General features: G+C 42.3%; 1 protein-coding gene and 1 long non-coding RNA gene across 3 annotated transcripts in view; one reads left to right on the forward strand and one right to left on the reverse strand.

The window, feature by feature from the left end:
• SMARCAL1 (SWI/SNF related, matrix associated, actin dependent regulator of chromatin, subfamily a like 1) overlaps nt 1-21,602 on the reverse strand; it is a 94,709-nt gene that overhangs the window by 24,777 nt on the left and 48,330 nt on the right. For both annotated transcript variants that reach the window (XM_040358215.1, XM_040358216.1), the window contains exons 7-10: nt 18,884-19,034; nt 2,491-2,643; nt 1,958-2,023; nt 537-677 (exon numbers count right to left, since the gene is read on the reverse strand). In XM_040358215.1, the coding sequence (XP_040214149.1) occupies nt 537-677; nt 1,958-2,023; nt 2,491-2,643; nt 18,884-19,034 (511 nt within the window). The remainder of the gene's footprint in view (nt 1-536; nt 678-1,957; nt 2,024-2,490; nt 2,644-18,883; nt 19,035-21,602) is intronic.
• LOC120944240 lies at nt 9,106-14,891 on the forward strand. The gene is made up of 2 exons (XR_005750378.1): nt 9,106-9,768; nt 13,666-14,891. It is a non-coding gene; the product is annotated as an uncharacterized LOC120944240 (long non-coding RNA).

Here is a 21,602-nt window from a genome sequence, read left to right on the forward strand (position 1 = left end):
TTTTTGCAAGACAACACTCACAAAACAAAAAAGGCTCGCATTGCGAAATGCTCGTTAACCGTGTTTCTAAATACATGCACTGCCAAAAAAAAAATTGAAAATTCGGAATATGAAAAAATTTGGATATTCGGAAATTCGAAATTTTCGGAAGTCCGAAAATTCGGAAATAAAAAATTTGTTAATACGAAAATTCGGAATTAACGAATTTCCGAATTTTCGTTAAAAAACAAATTAGAAACTAAACGAATTGCACATGTCTAATACATACATTTTCAAGAAATATTATTGAAAAATAAAAAACAATTGACTGTTAGAAATTTAAACATTCAAGAAAATGTTTCCATCCTGCTCTTTTGAATTTTCTCATCAATGCGGTCGAAAATGAACATTAATTTGACCCAATAATGATTAGAAAAAAGAAGAAACATTCTTACAGCAAATGTCAAACAAATTCTACTAATGTATATGATTTTTTTTTTAGAACCCCCAAGAACAAGTGCTGTCATTGATAATTATGTAGTATAATCGTTACTCACCTGCTTGGCTAAGCAATAGCGGAGACCAAAGTCATGGAAGCGCGAGAAGAAGTTGGGTCTGACAGCTGCGATCTGTGTGTAGAGTTCTGCAGGTCTGGACATGGCGGGGGTGCCGGACAGGAGGATCACTCTCTTTGCACTCTGCAGACAAAGCAAAATAATTCATAATACAACAACATCGGCCCAATACAGAGTTCCCAGTGTGATTCATATCTTATATATGGTCCCTTATTTATCCAATTGATGCCTATGGAGAGGCCATCCATCTTTGGGATGCCCTGTGGCATTTAACATAGGTCACCCCATAGGACGCTGATCACACTCACTGAGCCTGAGAAAGCAGAGCAGATCCTGTTCCTAAGTACCCAAAGGTAGTGCTGACAAGCAGGAGCTGCGCGTTCCAGCAACCTCCAACCCTATTCAGCTGACAGGGAAGCTGATAGCCTCTCAGGACGGGAGCTTTCCCTATCTATTTTCAGGCTCTGCCCCCGAAGTTCACTGCATGGACATGTGAGCTGTAACCTGGCAGACAGTTCACTTTCCATATGCAATAACATGCCCAGGACGACGTCAGATTAGTGACGAAACGCGCCAGGCTGACGTCACCGCATTTTACATCCCACTTGCATGAGCGTTTGTATTGCTGCCGGCCGCATTTTCATGATAACTTTTTACTGTTTATGTATACGCTTTGCACGGCTCAAAATTTCAAGTCCTGAGCCACTAGCCAGGCCTCAAGGGTTAGTCTCCACCAGTTGCCCCAGCCAACCCCTACCCTGCCCCACCCCTAAACACGCCCTCATAAATTATCTCATGAAATAACACGTAAATGTTTTATGCAGAATCAAGTTACAAAAGTAAATATTAACAACAACCATCAGTCCCCCTCAGCACAGCCTCACCAGTGCCCATCAATGCAGGCTCACCTGTGCCCATCATTGCAGCGTGACTTTCCCTGCCTCTTTTCTTTGAGCCATTATCGCCTCAAATACCCGTTGAACCGTGTATGGGTCTACAAGTTGCACCTGCAAGAGAAAAGCATAATGAGCTAGTATGCATAGCATACTAGCTCATTATGAATTACTTACCTGAGATCGAAGCCCCCGAAGCGACTCTCGTTCTTCACCTTCGCCATTGATACCCGAGTTACTTCCGGGTATCGCGGCTCCAGCACTGTGATTGGCCAGGAGCGATTGGCGCATGCGCGCAGGAGCCGTCAGTGACGGCACGATCGCCCTCACTAACGGCACGCTCAGTGCGCCTGCGTCTACGTTTTTTTTAAATTATGCATGTTATTATTTATTTTACAGAGTTTTAGTATAGAGAGGGGCCCTGAGGGAAATTGCCCCTTAAATCCAGCCCTGACCCCCCTATCATGACGACACATACTGTACAGTTCCTGTGTGCAGGGGATCTCGTACCTTGAGCAGAGGCATTGCAGACTTACACCGCGCTGTCTTCCCGTTCTTCAGGAAATGGGATTCATCCTTGTTAAAAAATACAAAAAGAAAACCCACTATTAGGGTGTTCACCCCACACACATCTCAGTATGTATTCATTAAAATATAAAAAATCTCCAGCTCCTGCTAGTCACAACTCTGGAGGCGCTATATCTGGGGTAGGCAACCTGGGGTCCTCCAGTTGTTGTGGAACTACATTTCCCATGAGGCATTGCAAGGCTGGCAGTTACAATTACTCCCAGGGGCATGATGGGTCTTGTAGTTCTGCAACAGCTGGAGGGCCCCAGGTTGCCTACCCCTTATTATTAAAGTGTATGATGAGCCCCAGTGTATGGAACAGTCATATAGAAAGCCATGGAATTCACTGAACACCCGTCTAAGTAGCAGAGACAGGTGTGCGGAGGTCGTGTTGCCCCAAAAAACATCTCGCCGCCACCGCCACCAGATCCCGCCAATCACACCGTGTCCCCCATCTCTCCGCTTTATACACTTACGATAATAATGACTTTGAAGTTGGCAGATTTGTCCATCTTCCCGAGAAGGTCATAGCTGACAATATTGATGAGGCTGACTGATTGGCTGTCCCGCCCGGTCACAATGACATTGATGCTATCTGGTGTGACACATGGAAGCCACCTGTGGAAAGCCTAAAACACACACATGGGACCGATCAGAACACAAAACGACAATGTAACACCAATGAATCCCAGTCTGCAGCGAGCAAGCGAATGCTGGAAAAGCGTTGGCTGAGGATAATGTCATCAATGGCAACAAGGGGAGGAGTCAGGCCTCGGTCACATGGGGCGATTACTTGCAAGTAGAGCTGCATGATTAATCGCGGAGAGATTCGTAACCAGCGTGGAACGCAAATGGTGCCGATATCGGAACCGACCTCAGCAGCCTGCGCCGCTGGATGGATGCCTGGGCTTCTCTTGCAGATCTGTACAACTGTATTGTGTATCCATGCGCCACCCAGTGGTTGCCGGCGGTACTGCTTCTGATGTATTAATCTTTCTCACAGTTTTGTACAACTGTGTGTATCCATGCGCCACCCAATGGTTGCTGGCGGTACGGCTTCTGATGTATAGAAAAAAAAGACCAGTGATATGTCTATAATGTTAAAGACCATATAACTCCTATGAAAAAAGCAGAATCAAAGTTTGATTCTGCTTTTTTTCATAGGAGTTATATGGTCTTTAACATTATAGACATATCACTGGTCTCTTTTTTACATATTCATATTTTCAGATAAATCACAGGTTTATTTATTTGGGGGGTTTCTGGCATTCAGTTTTTGAGAATCGTGATCTTTAGTCTAAGCAAAAGAATCGTGATTCTCATTTTGACCGGAATCGTGCAGCTCTACTTGCAAGTGTTTTGACGGCAGACAGGTGTTGCGTACATCCCTGTGCTGGCAGTCCCATAGATGTCTATGGAGACACGAGGCTGCACGGGCACAGCTGGCATCCGGGCGGGTGTGGGTGAATGCTACAGATAGTGTCAGATACTGATACTGGAGCTTCCATCCGACGCGGCGTTTCACCTGATAAGGTTTCTACAGGGAAAGGAAGCTTACTTTCCCTGTAGAAACCTTATCAGGTGAAACGCCGCGTCGGATGGAAGCTCCAGTATCAGACACAGCCACTACTTAGCATATCAGTATTTACCGAATACTGCAAAGAGATACGTCTCATATGGATATTGGATTCTCCTCTTTTTTATTGTTGAACTCATGAAAACGTGGTTGCCAAACTTTGATGTCCACTGCAACTTTTTTAAATAAATAGGTTCTTATGAACTTTTAAAAACTTGCTGCGCTATGAAGCCCTCTTTTTCCTCTAATTGCATTTGCTGACCATGTCACCCCCGGGAGAGCTGTATACGAGCGGAGCAGAGCAGAGTGTGAGTGTTCCTTGGAACCTGTGAAGATGGACCTTCTTCCCCTGCATCTCTCCGGTTCAAAGAATCCTTACCTTATGCCTTTATGATCCCTTGTTACAGGGATCCATCTTTTCTGGTAAGGGGCCACCTAGCCCGGATTTTACATTTCATATTGCCGCATATTGAAGCTTCATTACTGTGTGGAAGATTTAGCTACATTGGGCCAGATTCAAGAAGCAATTGCGCCCATGTAACCATAGGTTACAGGGCGCAATTGCTTACTTGCTCCGGTGTAACGAGTGCTCCTGATTCAGGAACCTTGTTACACCGACTGCAGCCTAAAATCTGCGCGGCATAAGGCTCTTATGCCCCGCAGATTTTAGGCTGCATTCTTGCGTGGCCCGCTAGGGGGCGCTCCCATTGTGATCAGCGTGTAGTATGCAAATTGCATACTACCACTGATTCACAAACTTGCGCGGGCCCTGCGCAAGCCAGGTACGGAGTTTCCATACGGCAACTTTAGCGCAAGGCTGCCCCTTCTAATAGTAGGGGCAGCCAATGTATAGCCGCCGTTCCCGCGCCGTGAAATTTGAATTTCACGGCGTTTGCGTAAGTGATTCGTGAATGGCGATTGACGCCATTCACGTTCACTTTGAAGCAAATGACGTCCTTGCGACGTCATTTGCCGCAATGCACGTCGGGAAAGTTTCCCGACGGAGCATGCGCTTTACGCTTGGCGCTGGAGCGCGCCTAATTTAAAATGATTCCCACCCCCGGCGGGATCATTTAAATCGTGCGCTTACGCCGGGCAATTTTGCCGGCGCGCCCTCGCAAGTTACGGAGCTGCTGCTCCGTGAATCGAGGGCAGCGCAAAATATTTGCGGGGGCGCAGGGCAAAATCGTTGCCCTGCGCCTCCGCAAATATTGCGCGGATCTCTTTGAATCTGGGCCATTGTGTGAACAACGATCCAGCGTTCTTTTTTCACAGCTAATGGACTCTATGTTTATTTAGATCTTGATAACTCTTTGCAGCAGATACATTGATTCACATAATATTTTTTTCACATTCATTTTTGAGTGTTGTTTTTTTCACCATTTATTTATTTTATTGGGGGTTGCGCTATTTATCTCCCTTTTATCAATTCTGATCATTGCTGCTTATTGCAGCAGTTTTACCAATTGCAGCACCTATTCAGATTTTTTTCTGTCCCAATATATTTTATGTTCACTTGTTTATTTAGCTTAACTGAGGTTAAATAGCAGGTGCTTTCCTGCTTAGTTTGCTATTAACCCTCTGTTTATCACTTCTAGTTTGTGTTTAGAATTTCACATTCTTCCAGGGAAGCGCGAATTTACCACTGCTTTGCTAATTATACTTGTCTGACACTCAGATGGCCACTAGAGGGAGATGCAACACAACATCCCGTATACAATATAGATTCAAAAAAAGCTGCAAAGCAAGGAAGCAAAAGAACATACGTCTAAACGTACAAAACTATAAACACAAAGGCCCGGATTCACGTAGCACTTACACCAACGTATCTCGAGATACGCCGCGTAAGTGCACATAAGCGCCGTCGTATCTATGCGCCTGACATCTGAAAGCAAGATACGCCTGAAAATAGGCTTCATCCAACCGACATAAGTTTCCTACGCCGTCATATCTTGGGCGCATATTTACGCTGGCCGCAAGGGGCGCTCCCATTGATTTACAATTCGAATATGCAAATGAGTGAGATACGCCGATTCACGAACGTAGTTGCGCCCGGCGCATAATCTACGCGGTTTGAGTAAGGCTTATGTCCGGCATATAGTTATTCCCCATCTATGAGGCGCAACTCAAGCAAAGGTATGGACCAGGAAACAGCCGTCGTATTTTACGTCGTTTACGTAGTAGTACGCGAATAGGGCTGGGCGTAGGTTACGTTCACGTCGTAGGCAGTGATCCGTCGTATCTTAGGGAGTAGTTTCGATGCGATTCTGTGCATGCGCACTGGGTTGCGTCCATGGGACGGCGCATGCGCCGTACGTTATTCGTATCTTTATGACGCTCGGCCCATCATTTGCATGGGGTCACGCCTCATTAGCATGGCTCACGCCCACTGCCACTTACGAGTTATGCCGAGTGAACCCAGCGTAGATTAGGGAGCAAGTGCTTTGTGAATACTGTGCTCGCCGCTCTGCGCTACGTCGGCGTAGCGTATATTCAAAACGCTACGCCGGCATACCTATGCGCCAAGGTATGTGAATCCGGGCCAAAATGTATTCTCACTTTAGGCCCTGGTGCACACTGTAACCCGCATGTGAATCGCATAGGAACCTCATAGTATTGCTGTGCAATTCACATGTGATTCAGTGCGGTGTGATTTGAGCCCATCGATTTTGAAGAGGCTCAAATGAAAGTTACATAGTAGGCGAGGCTGAAAAAAGACACAAGTCCATCAAGTCCAACCTATGTGTGTGATTATATGTCAGTATTACATTGTATATCCATGTATGTTGTGGTCGTTCAGGTGATTATTTAATAGATTTTTTTAACCACTTAAGCCCCGGACCTTTAGGCAGCTAAATGCCCAGGCCAGGTTTTGCGATTCGGCACTGCGTCGCTTTAACTGACAATTGCGCGGTCGTGCGACGTGGCTCCCGAACAAAATTGGCGTTCTTTTTTCCCCACAAATAGAGCTTTCTTTTGGTGGTATTTGATCACCTCTGTGGTTTTTTTTTTTTGCGCTATAAACAAAAATAGAGCGACAATTTTGAAAAAAATGCAATATTTTTTACTTTTTGCTATAATAAATATCCCCCAAAAACATATATACATTTTTTTTTCCTCAGTTTAGGCCGATATGTATTCTTCTACCTATTTTTGGTAAAAAAAAAAATCGCAATAAGCGTTTATCGATTGGTTTGCGCAAAATTTATAGCGTTTACAAAATAGGGGATAGTTTTATTGCATTTTTATTAATTATTTTTTTTTACTACTATTGGCGGCGATCAGCGATTTTTTTCGTGACTGCGACATTATGGCGGACACTTCGGACAATTTTGACACATTTTTGGGACAATTGTCATTTTCGCAGCAAAAAATGCATTTAAATTGCATTGTTTATTGTGAAAATGACAGTTGCAGTTTGGGAGTTAACCACAGGGGGCGCTGTAGGAGTTAGGGTTCACCTAGTGTGTGTTTACAACTGTAGGGGGGTGTGGCTGTAGGACTGACATCATCGATCGAGTCTCCCTTATAAAAAGGATCACTCGATCGATACGCCGCCACAGTGAAGCACGGGGAAGCCGTTTTTACATACGGCTCTCCCCGTTCTTCAGCTCCGGGGAGCGATCGCGACGGAGCGGCTATAAACGAATAGCCGCGCCGTCGTCCCGGATCGCTCCCCAAGGGAATCCGCCCGCCGCACGCAGCGGAGGGGGTCCCGATCGGACCCCCCACCCGCTAGAAGGCAAACAAAATTGGCGTCCTATTTTCCCCTACAAATAGAGCTTTCTTTTGGTGGTATTTGATCACCTCTGCGGTTTTTATTTTTTGCGCTATAAACAAAAATAGAGCGACAATTTTGAAAACAATTCAGAATTTTTAACTTTTTGCTATAATAAATATCCCCAAAAAAGATATACATTTTTTTTGTTCCCTTAATTTAGGCTGATATGTATTATTCTACATATGTTTGGTAAAAAAAAAATCGCAATAAGCGTTTAACGATTGGTTTGCACAAAATTTATAGCGTTTACAAAATAGCGGATAATTTTATGGCATTTTTATTAATAATTTTTTTTTACTACTAATGACGGCGATCAGCGGTTTTTTTGTGACTGCGACATTATGGCGGACACATCGGACAATTTTGACACATTTTTGGGACCATTGTCATTTTCACAGCAAAAAGTGCTATAAAAATGCACTGATTACTGTGAAAATGACAATTGCAGTTTAGAAGTTAACCACTAGGGGGCGCTGTAGGGGTTAAGTGTGACCTCATGCGTGTTTCTAACTGTAGGGGAGCGGGGCTGGACGTGTGACGTCATTGATCGTGACCACGGCTGGGCTCTCAAAGGCGACGTACATGTACGTGCCTGTGCCCAGCCGTGCCATTCTGCCGACGTAGATCGGCGTTAGGCGGTCCTTAAAGCGGGGGGTTCACCCTAAAAAAAAAATTCTAACATTACATTGAGCTCACTTCCGACATTGACAGTATGCTGATCTTTTTTTTGCCATACATACCGTTGTATCGTTATTTTCCCCCCGGCTTCCGGGTAGTGAATCCCGCGGGAGTGGGCGTTCCTATGCACAGGCTAAGTGATTGACGTATGACAAAAGCTTCCCCCCCCGACGCATTCGGCCGCGTCACGAGTTGCCGAAAGAAGCCGAACTGCGAGTCGGCACTATACGGCGCCTGCGCACCGACTTTCGGCTTCTTTCGGCACTGGGCACTGATTGGTATCGATTGTGTTAAAAAAATATATATATATTGTTTTTTTTGTGGCTATTTTTGCTCTATTGAGCACCGGGGGGCACTCCCTGGTGGTCCAGTGGTTCAGCGCGAACCGCCCCTGTCAGGAGAGCCGCCGATCGTCTCTCCTCTACTCGCGTGTGAGGAAGACGCGATCAACGCTTCTTCATGTTTACATCGTGATGGACACGGCTGATCACATGGTAAAGAGCCTCCGGCGTGTTAGAATATTATTCCAAATTCATAATTCGGCAATTCATGGCAAGCTTGCAAAACATATTTTGATTTATGATTAATCATAATAATTAGGTATGAATGAATGACCTTGATCAATTGATATGACATAATTCTTCTATCCAAAACTGAGCATTACGGATAGCCAATTTGAGAATGACATATAAGGAATCCTGGTGTAGGTTGACAAAAATAGATTCAGAATAGATCTGTATTTACGTAGTGATATCAATAATATACTAGTTCATATCTATTGTTAAGCTAGTTTAGTAAAATCGTATTTATACTAGTATGTATTGGTATATAGTTACTTAATGAAGTTATAGCTTTATAGCTGATAATATATGTTCTATGACATTGCATCATCAAGCACACTACTCTAAGTATAGAGTGTCACATGTGTGCCTGTCAATCAAACTCCATACGACTCTGTGCTAAGATCTTCATATTGCTGAACCTAGCAGATATTAATATTTGCCATACAAGGGTCTAAGCCTGGGCCGTATGAGGTCATGACGTTCACTTGTAACATATATTTAAGCTTTGCTTTAAAGAAGGCTGAACACATTTGCACCACACACTGACATTCACTCTCATGACATTCACACTCAGATTCTCTCTCACACCCACTTCGAAAGACAACACTGACTTATTTACTCAGATGGACGAGGAGAACAGATGAACAGAAGAACGTCATTTCCTGCTTCTTCCTGCTTCACTATGGAAAATCTCTGAGACAAGATGGCTTGAAGGCAGCACATATGCTTTCTTAAGATTGCTACAATACTATCGATCCAATTCCAGATATTTTCATCTACGCTAAACTGAACTTTATACTATTTTTCATTGTGTTTGTGATGCCACCTGTGTGACAATAAACTCACACATTATTTTCAAATCAACCTGACTATGAATGATCTTCATTCAGATACGCCCTTGAAGCTATAAGAATATTAGTTATTAATTTTACATTCTTACAGTGGCGAGCCAAAGAAAGTACTGTCTTATCTCTATTTTTACGGAAATCTCGACCCTTGATGAGGGGGGGAGAGATTGGCGCAGTCTTTGCGAATATTCAAGTCTCGAGAAAAAAGACAGTTCAGAACCTATCAAGCAAGAGGCGTTTGTGTCGCGTCAGATGTGGACAACAGTCCAGTAACAGACGGTTGATGACGAGAAATCCTTCTAATAACGGTGAGTAAAAAAAATTATGAATTTTATAGATGAAATAGCTAGAGATAGTAAGCTAGAATTTAAAGATGTGTGTTTTTATCCAAATGACAGTCACTTGTGGTTGTATATGTACCAAGAATGCTTAAATTCCAATGTCCAGATAGACAAATCCAGGTTTACTGTGAATAAATTACGTAAGAAAATAAGTAATGTATTGAAATTGGTAAGAATATTTAATAAGATGATTATTGATATTTTACCTGCCAAAAATGTGTGTACACTAAACCAGACAGAGACAAATAATGTACAGAACACAGGAATACATGAAAATGTGTCCCAGGATGCTCTCAGTTGTTCTAACTGTGAGATTTTGTGTAATTACATAGATAATCTTGAGGAACAAATAGAGAAATCTAAAAAAAAATATTTTGCCAGAGTTGCAAAATGACAGTAGACAGATTGCTGTAATAAATACAGATGACAAAAAGGTTGAAACCAAGTCAAAGCTACAATCTTATTTTCCGGAAAGTTCGGAAATAGAGAATGTTGATGCTACTGATGAAATGGAAATGAAGCATAAAAACTTATTATGTAGGACTGCAAAACTTAAATTGCAAATTCATGATCAGCTGATGAAGGTTCTAAAAGACTTTCCTATTTATGACGTTGAGGCTACTGTATTTTCTAATTGGGATTTATTTGAAATGTTTGCAGATCGTTTTAATCTTTCAAACGATCAACGCAATTACATTTTTCAGTTGTGGATTCCTGTTAATTTTGCTAAACGAATCCATTCACTTGTTAGTGATGATGAAGGTCAAAATGACGCCACAGATAGATTGCGACTATTATTGCTATGTATGACCGGTGAACAAAAACCGACCATAGAAATGCTAGACCTATTACAGACTACTGCAGAAGAAGATCCATTTTGGTTTAAAACAAGATTTTGCAAGGTTTATGAAATGATATTTGGAGTAGATGATGAAACTGACCCAGGTTTAAAAATGGCTTTCATAAAAAAATTTAAATACCTTGACCCAACTTCAATGGCTATAGCACAGGAACGTCAAAATTTAAATGCTATAGTAAGTTTCATTGACAAAATTAGGAGACAATTGAATCAAAGCAGTCTCGCACACGAGGTTTCTATTATTCAATGTGACAAAAATAGTCAGGCTACAGACGTGTCAGAAACGACAGGTCTTAGCAGGAATGACAAGGACAGGTGCAGTCAAGTGAGTCAAGGAGACGACCCCATGATGTGTTTTTACTGTCATGGATTTGGCCATATGAAAAAACATTGCTTTAAGTTTAAGAGTGACTTACAAATAAGAACTAAAGATATGGAGTATGAAAAATCAGCTTTTGTGCAACCTGATTTTTCATGTCAAGATAACATTTTGACTGAATTGCCTTATGACACTGAAGTCAAACAGATCAGTAATTTGATTGTTCACAGTAGTTCAGACAATATGGCAAAAGGAGCTGTCACTGAAAAAGAAGGTTTATTGCCATTGCCAAAAATAGAATCACACCTGGATTCAATTTCTCTGCCATTACAATATGTAGCACCAATTATTTTGGACGAGAATGGGAGACCATATTTACAATGTTTGATAAATGGTAAACATATTAATTGTCTCTTAGACAGTGGATCTGAGATTACCCTTATCAAAGAAAACATACCTGTGAAACCAAATTCTCCTATGTGTAATATAGTGGGTTTTAATAATACAGGTAATTCCACTGCTAGACAGGTATCCAATGTAACATTTGAAGTACCTGGATTAGTGAAAACTAATATTAACATTTGGGTCTGTCACGAAGCAGAGAATATACTTGGCATTGATGTTATCAATAAACAAAAGTGGGTGATTGATTTGGCTAATAAAAGTATTTGGAAAGATCCATCTAGGCCCAAATCAGTGCTGATTGATCCCTCTGTATACCGTAATGTTGGTTCCGTTACCAATATGTCTACAGAACAAAAGTGGCCTGATATTGATGAAAATTGTGCTTTAAAGGAAGTGGTACAATCTTTTCCAAGTTTGTGGTCAAAGTTCAAAAATGACTTTGGAACTTTGAAAAGTGCCGAATTAAATATTGAAGGAAAGGATCCAGAACCTCTTGATCAGAGTGAGTTACCACCAGAATCAATTGGTCCACTTTCTGACATTATTCAAGAATTTGTACAACTAGGAATTGTAAAAAAAGCTAAATCAGTGGTAAATAACTGTATTTGGCCTATCAAAAATATTGATAATTCATATTCTTTATCAGTTGACGTAAGAACATTGGATAAACAAATCACAAATAGCCCAGTTCTTCCTGATAAATCTAACATAAAATTACATTTGAATGTTGAGAACAAAGTGTTTTCTGTACTAGAAATCGCTGGTAGCCATTTTTCCATTCCTTTAACTAAAAGTTGTCAATACAAACTTGCGTTCACATTCAGAAAAGAGACTTATACGTTCACTCGATTAATACCTGATCTAGGTATTGGTGATGGTATAGTTCATGAAACTATAGCAACAATACTTTCTAAATTTTCTAGGCCAGATTGCATTTGTCAGCACGTGGATACGATTTTGCTGAGTACTCAGAATATCGATGAACATATGGCTCTTTTGTCTGAATTGTTTATGATGTTACAAGCTGAAGGTTTAAAATTAAACACAACAAAAGTTCAGCTGATGAAAAGTCAAGTGAAATTCCTTCACATGCAAATTAGTCAAGGAAAGAGACAATTGTTGCAAGAAACAGTTAGGGATATTACTGTTATTCCAACTCCAACAACTTACAAGGCATTGCATAAATTTTTGCATAAAATAAATTATTGCAAAGAGTTTGTACATTGTTTCGCAGAAAAAGTTAATCCACTATATAATCTTTTAAGGAATAAAGGTAATATAGTTGACCAGTGGGGTCCAAATGAGAAAAATGCTTTTGAAGTGTTGAAAAAAGATTTGCAGAATGCTCCAGCATTAAGTACAATAGAGGTTTGTCCTGAAACATCGTTTGTTTTGAAAACTCATGTATCTGAGAATGCCATCTCAGTAACATTGTTTCAGTTACAGGAAGGTAAGGAGAAAATAATTGCCTATTTCTCCAGAGTTTTATCATTTTTGGAAAAAACTTTTGAGCCAGGTGTGAAGCAACTTCTAAGTGTTTACTATGCAATTAAAGTTACAGAGAGCATAGTAAAATCAAACAAAACCATTGTACGGACACCTGACTGTTCATTAAAAGGTATTTTTGAGGAAGGTAATTTTAGTGAAATTAAGAAAATATATCCTTTATGGTTCAGAGCTTTATTACAAATACACATTCAGATAGATGGGAACGAAAGACATCTACAGAAATTTACACCAGCACATGTTTATACAGCTGTAGCTGAGAAGTCTTTATCTCAGATTTCCAGCGTAAGAGCTGAGAAATGCATTGAAGTACTTGCAGAACACTCTGACACTAAAGTAAGAACTCCAACACAGAATACAGTTACGCATATTTCTAATCGTTTAGAGGTGAGAACAAAGGCATAGTCCATTGTCATCTCTGGGGTGATATGAAATCTAACTTTGTTCGTTAGAAATAGAATTTGTATCATGACCGAAAAATGAAATATTGCGTCCTGACATATCTAAACTTCACAGTACATATATGTTATAATTTAGGTAATTTTTAGACAGGATAAGGAAGTACATAGAAGTACATAGAAGTACATAGAAGTACATAGTCACACAGAAAATCTCTTTGAAGGAAAATATGAGATAGTATTTCACATATAGTTTTAACAAATTCACAAAGTTATTGTCTCATAATGTTTTAATATTTGTTGAAAAAAAAGGAAAATGTATAAGAATTAATATAAATATTTTATTCCTGAGTAATGATACTGCCTCTCTTTTACAGATATGGCATCTAAAATCAAACAAATATGGAGGATAACAAGCTTCTATAAAGAGCAAAGAGAAATTCAAAGTTAAAGAAGAGATCCTTTTTGGAAGAATATTTGACAAAAGATTTATATTTCATATTTATGAACTATTTTATCTTATTCATCAAGGTTTTTCTAACCTAATGGAACTTGAAGAAATTTTAAAGACATTTCATGAAGAAACATTAATCGGAAGGAACTTTATCTATCTACTATAGATAAACAATTTAGGACTGAAACATTTGTTCACATATACATATCCATTTTTTGATTATCCAATTATTATGATATTAATGTTCACATGAAGTTAGGATTATTATTTTTATTTATTTTTATTTATTCACATATTGAATGTTAGCACACTCATTCTAGTTAATAGAACATTTTTTGTTCATAACTTAAGAAAGATATCATTAATAGAACTATGGAAAGTTATGAAAGTTTTAGAGTATAAAGTATATTTCCAAAGAGCTAAAATATTATTTGAGCACATATATGGAAATATATTATTGCATTATTTACTTATTTTAATAATAATAATTTTCATTATTATTATTATTATTAATATTTATTGATATTAGTCATCATTATGTTATACATTTTTAAAATCTATACCATTATTTCTGGTAAGATTTTGATTAGATAGATCTAAGAAGAGTTAAAAGTAAAGAGTAAAGCATTTAGGAAAAGGAAAATTTCTAGTTGCTTCAGTTCTGAGGAATATCGTGTCCAATCGTTTGATACAAGGTGGAGAAAATGAGATATGAATGTATGTATGTGTGTATTAAATGATTTAGTATGATTAATCATAATTCAGGGGGGATTGTTAGAATATTATTCCAAATTCATAATTCGGCAATTCATGGCAAGCTTGCAAAACATATTTTGATTTATGATTAATCATAATAATTAGGTATGAATGAATGACCTTGATCAATTGATATGACATAATTCTTCTATCCAAAACTGAGCATTACGGATAGCCAATTTGAGAATGACATATAAGGAATCCTGGTGTAGGTTGACAAAAATAGATTCAGAATAGATCTGTATTTACGTAGTGATATCAATAATATACTAGTTCATATCTATTGTTAAGCTAGTTTAGTAAAATCGTATTTATACTAGTATGTATTGGTATATAGTTACTTAATGAAGTTATAGCTTTATAGCTGATAATATATGTTCTATGACATTGCATCATCAAGCACACTACTCTAAGTATAGAGTGTCACATGTGTGCCTGTCAATCAAACTCCATACGACTCTGTGCTAAGATCTTCATATTGCTGAACCTAGCAGATATTAATATTTGCCATACAAGGGTCTAAGCCTGGGCCGTATGAGGTCATGACGTTCACTTGTAACATATATTTAAGCTTTGCTTTAAAGAAGGCTGAACACATTTGCACCACACACTGACATTCACTCTCATGACATTCACACTCAGATTCTCTCTCACACCCACTTCGAAAGACAACACTGACTTATTTACTCAGATGGACGAGGAGAACAGATGAACAGAAGAACGTCATTTCCTGCTTCTTCCTGCTTCACTATGGAAAATCTCTGAGACAAGATGGCTTGAAGGCAGCACATATGCTTTCTTAAGATTGCTACAATACTATCGATCCAATTCCAGATATTTTCATCTACGCTAAACTGAACTTTATACTATTTTTCATTGTGTTTGTGATGCCACCTGTGTGACAATAAACTCACACGTTATTTTCAAATCAACCTGACTATGAATGATCTTCATTCAGATACGCCCTTGAAGCTATAAGAATATTAGTTATTAATTTTACATTCTTACACGGCGGAGGCTCTTTACCGAGATCGGAGATGCAGGGTGTCAAACTGACACCCTGCATCACCGATCCTCGCGCTGCGCGCCCGCCGACATGTAATCCTGCAGGACGTCAATAGACGTCCAGTCAGGATTTCACAACCACTTCCCGGACGTCAATTGACTATTGACTGGTCGGGAAGTGGTTAAAGGGGTTGTAAAGGTAAATAAAAAATCCCTAAATAGCTTCCTTTACCTCATCCTTCCATTTTGCTTTTAAATGTCCTTATTTCTTCTGAGAAATCCTCACTTCCTGTTCTGTCTGTAACTCACCACAGTAATGCAAGGCTTTCTCCCTGGTGTGGGGAAAGACTCTTGAGGGGGCGAGCAGGAGGGTCAGGACACCCACTAACACACAGCTCCTTTCTCTATCTGCAAATTAGAGAGCGTCTTGACTCTCCTGCTCACCCCCTCCCCCCTCAAGAGGCTTTCTCTACACCAGGGAGAAAGCCTTGCATTACTGTGTGGAGTTACAGACAGAAGAACAGGAAGTGAGGATTTCTCAGAAGAAATAAGGACATTTAAAAGCAAATGGAAGGAGGACTGCACTAAGGTAAAGGAAGCCATTTAGGGATTTCTTTTTTTACCTTTACAACCCCTTTAATATTAGGACACTTACCTGTCCAGGGCGCCCGCAATGTCGGCACCCGAAGCCGATCTGTCCCTTGGCTCTCGGGTGGAGGTGCCGCCATCTTCAGTAAGGGAATCAGGGAGTGAAGCCTTGCGGCTTCACTTCCTGGTTCCCTACTGCGCATGCGTGAGTCGCGCTGCACGATCCCACTGGTCCCTGCTGAATTTTGGGACCTGTGTGTCTCTAAGAAGACAGCGGGGGTACAGAGTATGCGCCGGACGTGGTGTAGGTCACCGCGGCGACCTATGCCCGGAAGTGGGAGCAAATACTTGGATTACACAGATATCTGCTCCCCCCTCCCCCTGAAAGGTGCCAAATGTGAAACTGGAGGGGGGATTGCAAAAAGTGGAAGTTTTACTTTTAGGTGGAACTCCGCTTTAAATGTTGGTACTCTCCGCTTTCTATCTTCTACCTGCAGGCAAGCCTAAAAGACTTTCCTGTATGTACAGTAAATATCATCTAAATGTGCACCATTTAGGAGATATTCCAATGTGTAGCAGCCGGGGAAGTCACTGCGGTGTCAATGGACAGCACACTCGTGCATGCCTAGGTGATTCTGTCATAATCGGATATCAACCCCCCCCCCCTCACAAATGGCATTACTGAAGGAGGAGGCCTTAAAACAGAACTTCCCTTTTTGGGAGGAGCTGCGCTTTACATCCTGGTTCACACCGATTGGGTGCGGGATTCACAGCGATTCCTGTGCATTTCACACACCTCATCACAATTGCACTCCATTTATACAAACAGCTGTGGGTGTCAATGTTAACACTGCAAAACCATTCACAAAACGCAACGCGATTGGCTGAATCAGATCGCAGGGGTGTGAAAACCCATGCGATTCCAAAAAAAAAAATGGCGCATGTACTTTTTTCGCGTGGACGCGGTGTGATTTGAGCCATACCAAATGAATGGGCTTACATCGCATGTCCGAATCACACGTGGTTCCCCCGCTCTGCATCAGTGTGACACGGGACGTAACCTGCACAAGGGGGAAATGCGTCAGCGTGGGCGGTCCTAGGCGAGGCAGCAGTGTGCTTTGCCCAGAATAATAAAATTTTGATTCTAGAACAGGGGTCTCCAAACTTTCTAAACAAAGGGCCAGTTTATGGTCCTTCAGACTTTAGGAGGGCCGGACTAGGGCCATTGGGAGTAGAAAATGTCCAGTGGGAGTAAACAATACCATATCTTTGGTGTCAGTGGGAGGACTAGTGCCCCATTGTTGGTGTCAGTAGAAGGAATGGTACCCTTTGGATAGTGTCAGTTGGATGAATAGTGCCCTATTGGTGGCTTCAGCAACAAGAATGATTCCCCCTTGTTGGTGTCAGTGGCTGGAATAGTGCCCCAAGGGCCGGACGAAGGCAAGCAAAGGGCCGCATCCGGCCCCAGGGCCGCAGTTTGGAGACCCCTGTTCTAGAATAATAATGTTAGCATTCTAACGTCATCTGTTTTTTGCTCAGCAATAAAAACCTAGAAAGAGGTTGTAACAAGGGTTGTCCCGATACCACTTTTTTAGGACCGAGTACAAGTACCGATACTTTTTTTCAAGTACTCGCCGATACCGAATACCGATACTTTTTTTTAAATGTGTCCCCAAATGCAGCCATGTTCCCCCACAAATGCAGCCATGTCCCCCCACATATGCAGCCATGTCCCCCCACATAGGCAGCCATGTCCCCCCACATAGGCAGCAATGTCCCCCCACATAGGCAGCAATGTCCCCCCACATAGGCAGCCATGTCCCCCCACATAGGCAGCCATGTCCCCCCACATATGCAGCCATGTGCCCCCACATATGCAGCCATGTCCCCCCACATATGCAGCCATGTCCCCCCACATATGCAGCAATGTCCCCCCACATATGCAGCAATGTCCCCCCCTATATGCAGCCATGTCCCCCCTATATGCAGCCATGTCCCCCCTATATGCAGCCATGTCCCCCCTATATCCAGCCATGTCCCCCCTATATCCAGCCATGTCCCCCCTATATGCAGCCATGTCCCCCCTATATGCAGCCATGTCCCCCCTATATGCAGCCATGTCCCCCCTATATGTAGCCATGTCCCCCCTATATCCAGCCATGTCCCCCCTATATCCAGCCATGTCCCCCCTATATCCAGCCATGTCCCCCCTATATCCAGCCATGTCCCCCCTATATCTAGCCATGTCCCCCCTATATCCAGCCATGTCCCCCCTATATCCAGCCATGTCCCCCCATACCTAGATGCCGCCGCCGCATGGTTAAACAGCGTGCGGGGAACATCACAGCTTTCATTTGAATAGCTGTAGTGTTCCCCGCTGCGCCGCGTATAGACACTCCCCCTTGCTCGGGATTGGACAGATCCGTCCAATCCCGAGCAAGGGGGAGTGTCTATACGCGGCGCGGCGGGAAACACTACAGCTATTCAAATGAAAGCTGTGATATTCCCCGCACGCTGTTTAACCATGCGGCGGCGGCGTTGTTGCGGTATGCGACGGGGCGGGGGGGTGGGTGTTTGGTGGCAAGTATTCCATTTAGGCATCGGGGGTATTTGCGGGAGTACAAGTACTCCCGCAAATACTCGGTATCGGTCCCAATACCGATACTGGTATCGGGACAACCCTAGTTGTAACCCTTCCACACGTTATCCATACTAAAAGGAAAGGTTTGAAAATGTAGATACATTTTAAAGCACATTGCAATAATAAGCCTGTGGGGTGATGGAGAACTTGCCTCGGCCCAGGTGAATCTGACGGACGATGGCGCCACCACCAGTAGCGGCCACTCATTCCTGTAATAAGCCGCGATGCAAATGGCTTGTATCGTCTTCCCCAAGCCCATGTCATCGGCCAGCAGCAGGCGGCCTTCCCGGGAAATGGCAAAGCTGCAAGAGGAGAGGAAAAAGGCTTAACCATATTACAGCAGACAGGGCACAGTGACAGAGATTAAAACTTCAAGGATTAGTTTACCTTTTTCAGAGAAAATTAAAACCCATAAACTAACATTGTACACTCTTTCAAACCCCCTTCTCTGTTCTGTGCCGACACTGACTAATCAAAAGCACTGAAAAGAAGAAGAGAAGGGATTACAAATCCCCAAAACGTTGCACCGGCTGCTCACCACCCATGGAGGTGCATACAGGGCTGCTGATAGGGGGGTACCACTGGGTGTCCCTGTGCGTGACCTGCTGAATTGATGGGGCCCAGGCCCAGTACAAGTGGCCCAGTGGTACTCCTCTACTTTACTATGCTTCAGTCTGTAGATGAACAGGAGCCTCTGTATAGAGCGCTTCCTGTTCATTCATCTGCAGTGCAGCCGAGGCTGCAGAGAAAAGGATTAGGACCGGGTTCACATACAGTGGTTATAAAAAGTCTACACACCCCTGTTAACCACTTAATAGCAAAATGGAAAGACGAAAACTGGACAGCCGCACTCCAAAATCACTTAAAAAGAGATGTCTTTTATTTTTCAACTGTACATACAGTCACTGCAAACCAACAAAATACAGTATGGCCGACGCGTTTCGCACTGGCAGTCAGTGCTTAGCCATGACTAAGCACTGACTGCCAGTGCGAAACGCGTCGGCCATACGGTATTTTGTTGGTTTGCAGTGACTATGTACAGTTGAAAAATAAAAGACATCTCTTTTTAAGTGATTTTGGAGTGCGGCTGTCCAGTTTTCGTCTTTCCATTTTGCTATCATCAGCATTGCCAGCACCTTGGTGGTTCAACAGCCCTTGATTGCTTACGGGGCTCACCTGGAGCGGTGAGAATTGTCTGGTTAACCACTTAATACCCGGAGCATATTGCTGGTCAAAGACCAGAGCACTTTTTGCGATTCGGCACTGCGTCGCTTTAACTGACAACTGCGCGGTCGTGCGACGTGGCTCCCAAACAAAATTGATGTCCTTCCCCCTCCCCCACAAATAGAGCTTTCTTTTGGTGGTATTTGATCACCTCTGCGGTTTTTAATTTTTGCGCTATAAACAAAAATAGAGCGACAATTTTGAAAAAAATGAATATTTTTTACTTTTTGCTATAATAAATATTCCCCAAAAATATATAAAAAATAATTATTTTCCTCAGTTTAGGCCGATACGTATTCCTCTACATATTTTTCGTAAAAAAGAAAAAAAAAATCGCAATAAGCGTTTATTGATTGGTTTGCACAAAAGTTATAGCGTTTACAAAATAGGGGGTATTTTTATGGCATTTTTATTAATATTTTTTTTACTAGTAATGGCGGCTATCAGCGATTTTTTTTCGGTACTGCGACATTATGGCGGACACATCGGACACTTCTGACACATTTTTGGGACCATTGGCATTTTTATAGGGATCAGTGCTATAAAAATGCATTGATTACTATAAAAATGCCACTGCCAGAAAAGGGGTTAACACTAGGGGGCGGAGAAGGGGTTAAGTATGTTCCCTGGGTGTGTTCCAACTGTAGGGGGGGGGGGGTGGCCTCACTAGGGGAAATGACTGATCTTCTGTTCATACATTGTATGAACAGAAGATCAGCATTTCTCTCTCTGACAGGACTGGGAGCTGTGTGTTTACACACACAGCTCCCGGTCCTCGCTCTGTAACGAGTGATCGCGTGTGCCCGGCGGCAATCGCGCCCGCTGGGCACGCGCACGGGAGTCGGGGGCGAGCGGGGGGCACCTCTAGTGGCCTGAGCGAGAGTCGGCGTATAGCTACGGGCTCTCGCACAGGGGAGCCGACCTGCCGCCGTATAACTGCGGCGGCTGGTCAGCAAGCAGTTAAAGTTACACCTAAAGGTAAGCCTAGATTAAGGCTTACCTGTAGGTGCTTGCAATATCTCCCAGACCTACACAGTCTCTGAGATATTTGCAATTTCCCCGAGCGACGCCTTCAACGGCGCATGCACCTTCTTGAAAGGGCACGCTGTGCAGTTTCAAGCTGTTAAAGGCGGCTCCCGCACGCATGCGTGGGAGTGACGTCATGCGACTCCGGACAGTCACAGAGCCGGAGTTCGCGGCCCCCAGAAGATAAGAGGTGAAGAATGGATGCTCACTCCATGGGAGGAAGACGGCGACATCGCGGGCTTCTCCTGCAGGTAAATGTCACATAATGGGCTACTATGCGATGCATTACGTAGCCCATTATGCTTTACCTTTGCATGGAGACATAGAGGAAGTAACACCCCATCAGGGTTTACTTCCTCTTTAAAATGTCAGGTTTCTGTGATGTAAAAAAAAATGAGACAAAGGGTAAATCATTTCAGAACTTTTTCCACCTTTAATGTGACCTATAAACTGTAGAACTATAATGCCGCGTACACACAATCATTTTTCGGCATGAAAAAAAATGACGTTTTTAAAAACGTCATTTAAAATGATCGTGTGTGGGCTACACATCATTTTGTGGGCTACACATCAATGATCGTGTGTGGGCTAAAACGGCGTTTTTAACCCGCGCATGCTCA

Source organism: Rana temporaria, chromosome 6 (genome assembly GCF_905171775.1).
Source record: "Rana temporaria chromosome 6, aRanTem1.1, whole genome shotgun sequence".
Taxonomy (NCBI): domain Eukaryota; kingdom Metazoa; phylum Chordata; class Amphibia; order Anura; family Ranidae; genus Rana; species Rana temporaria.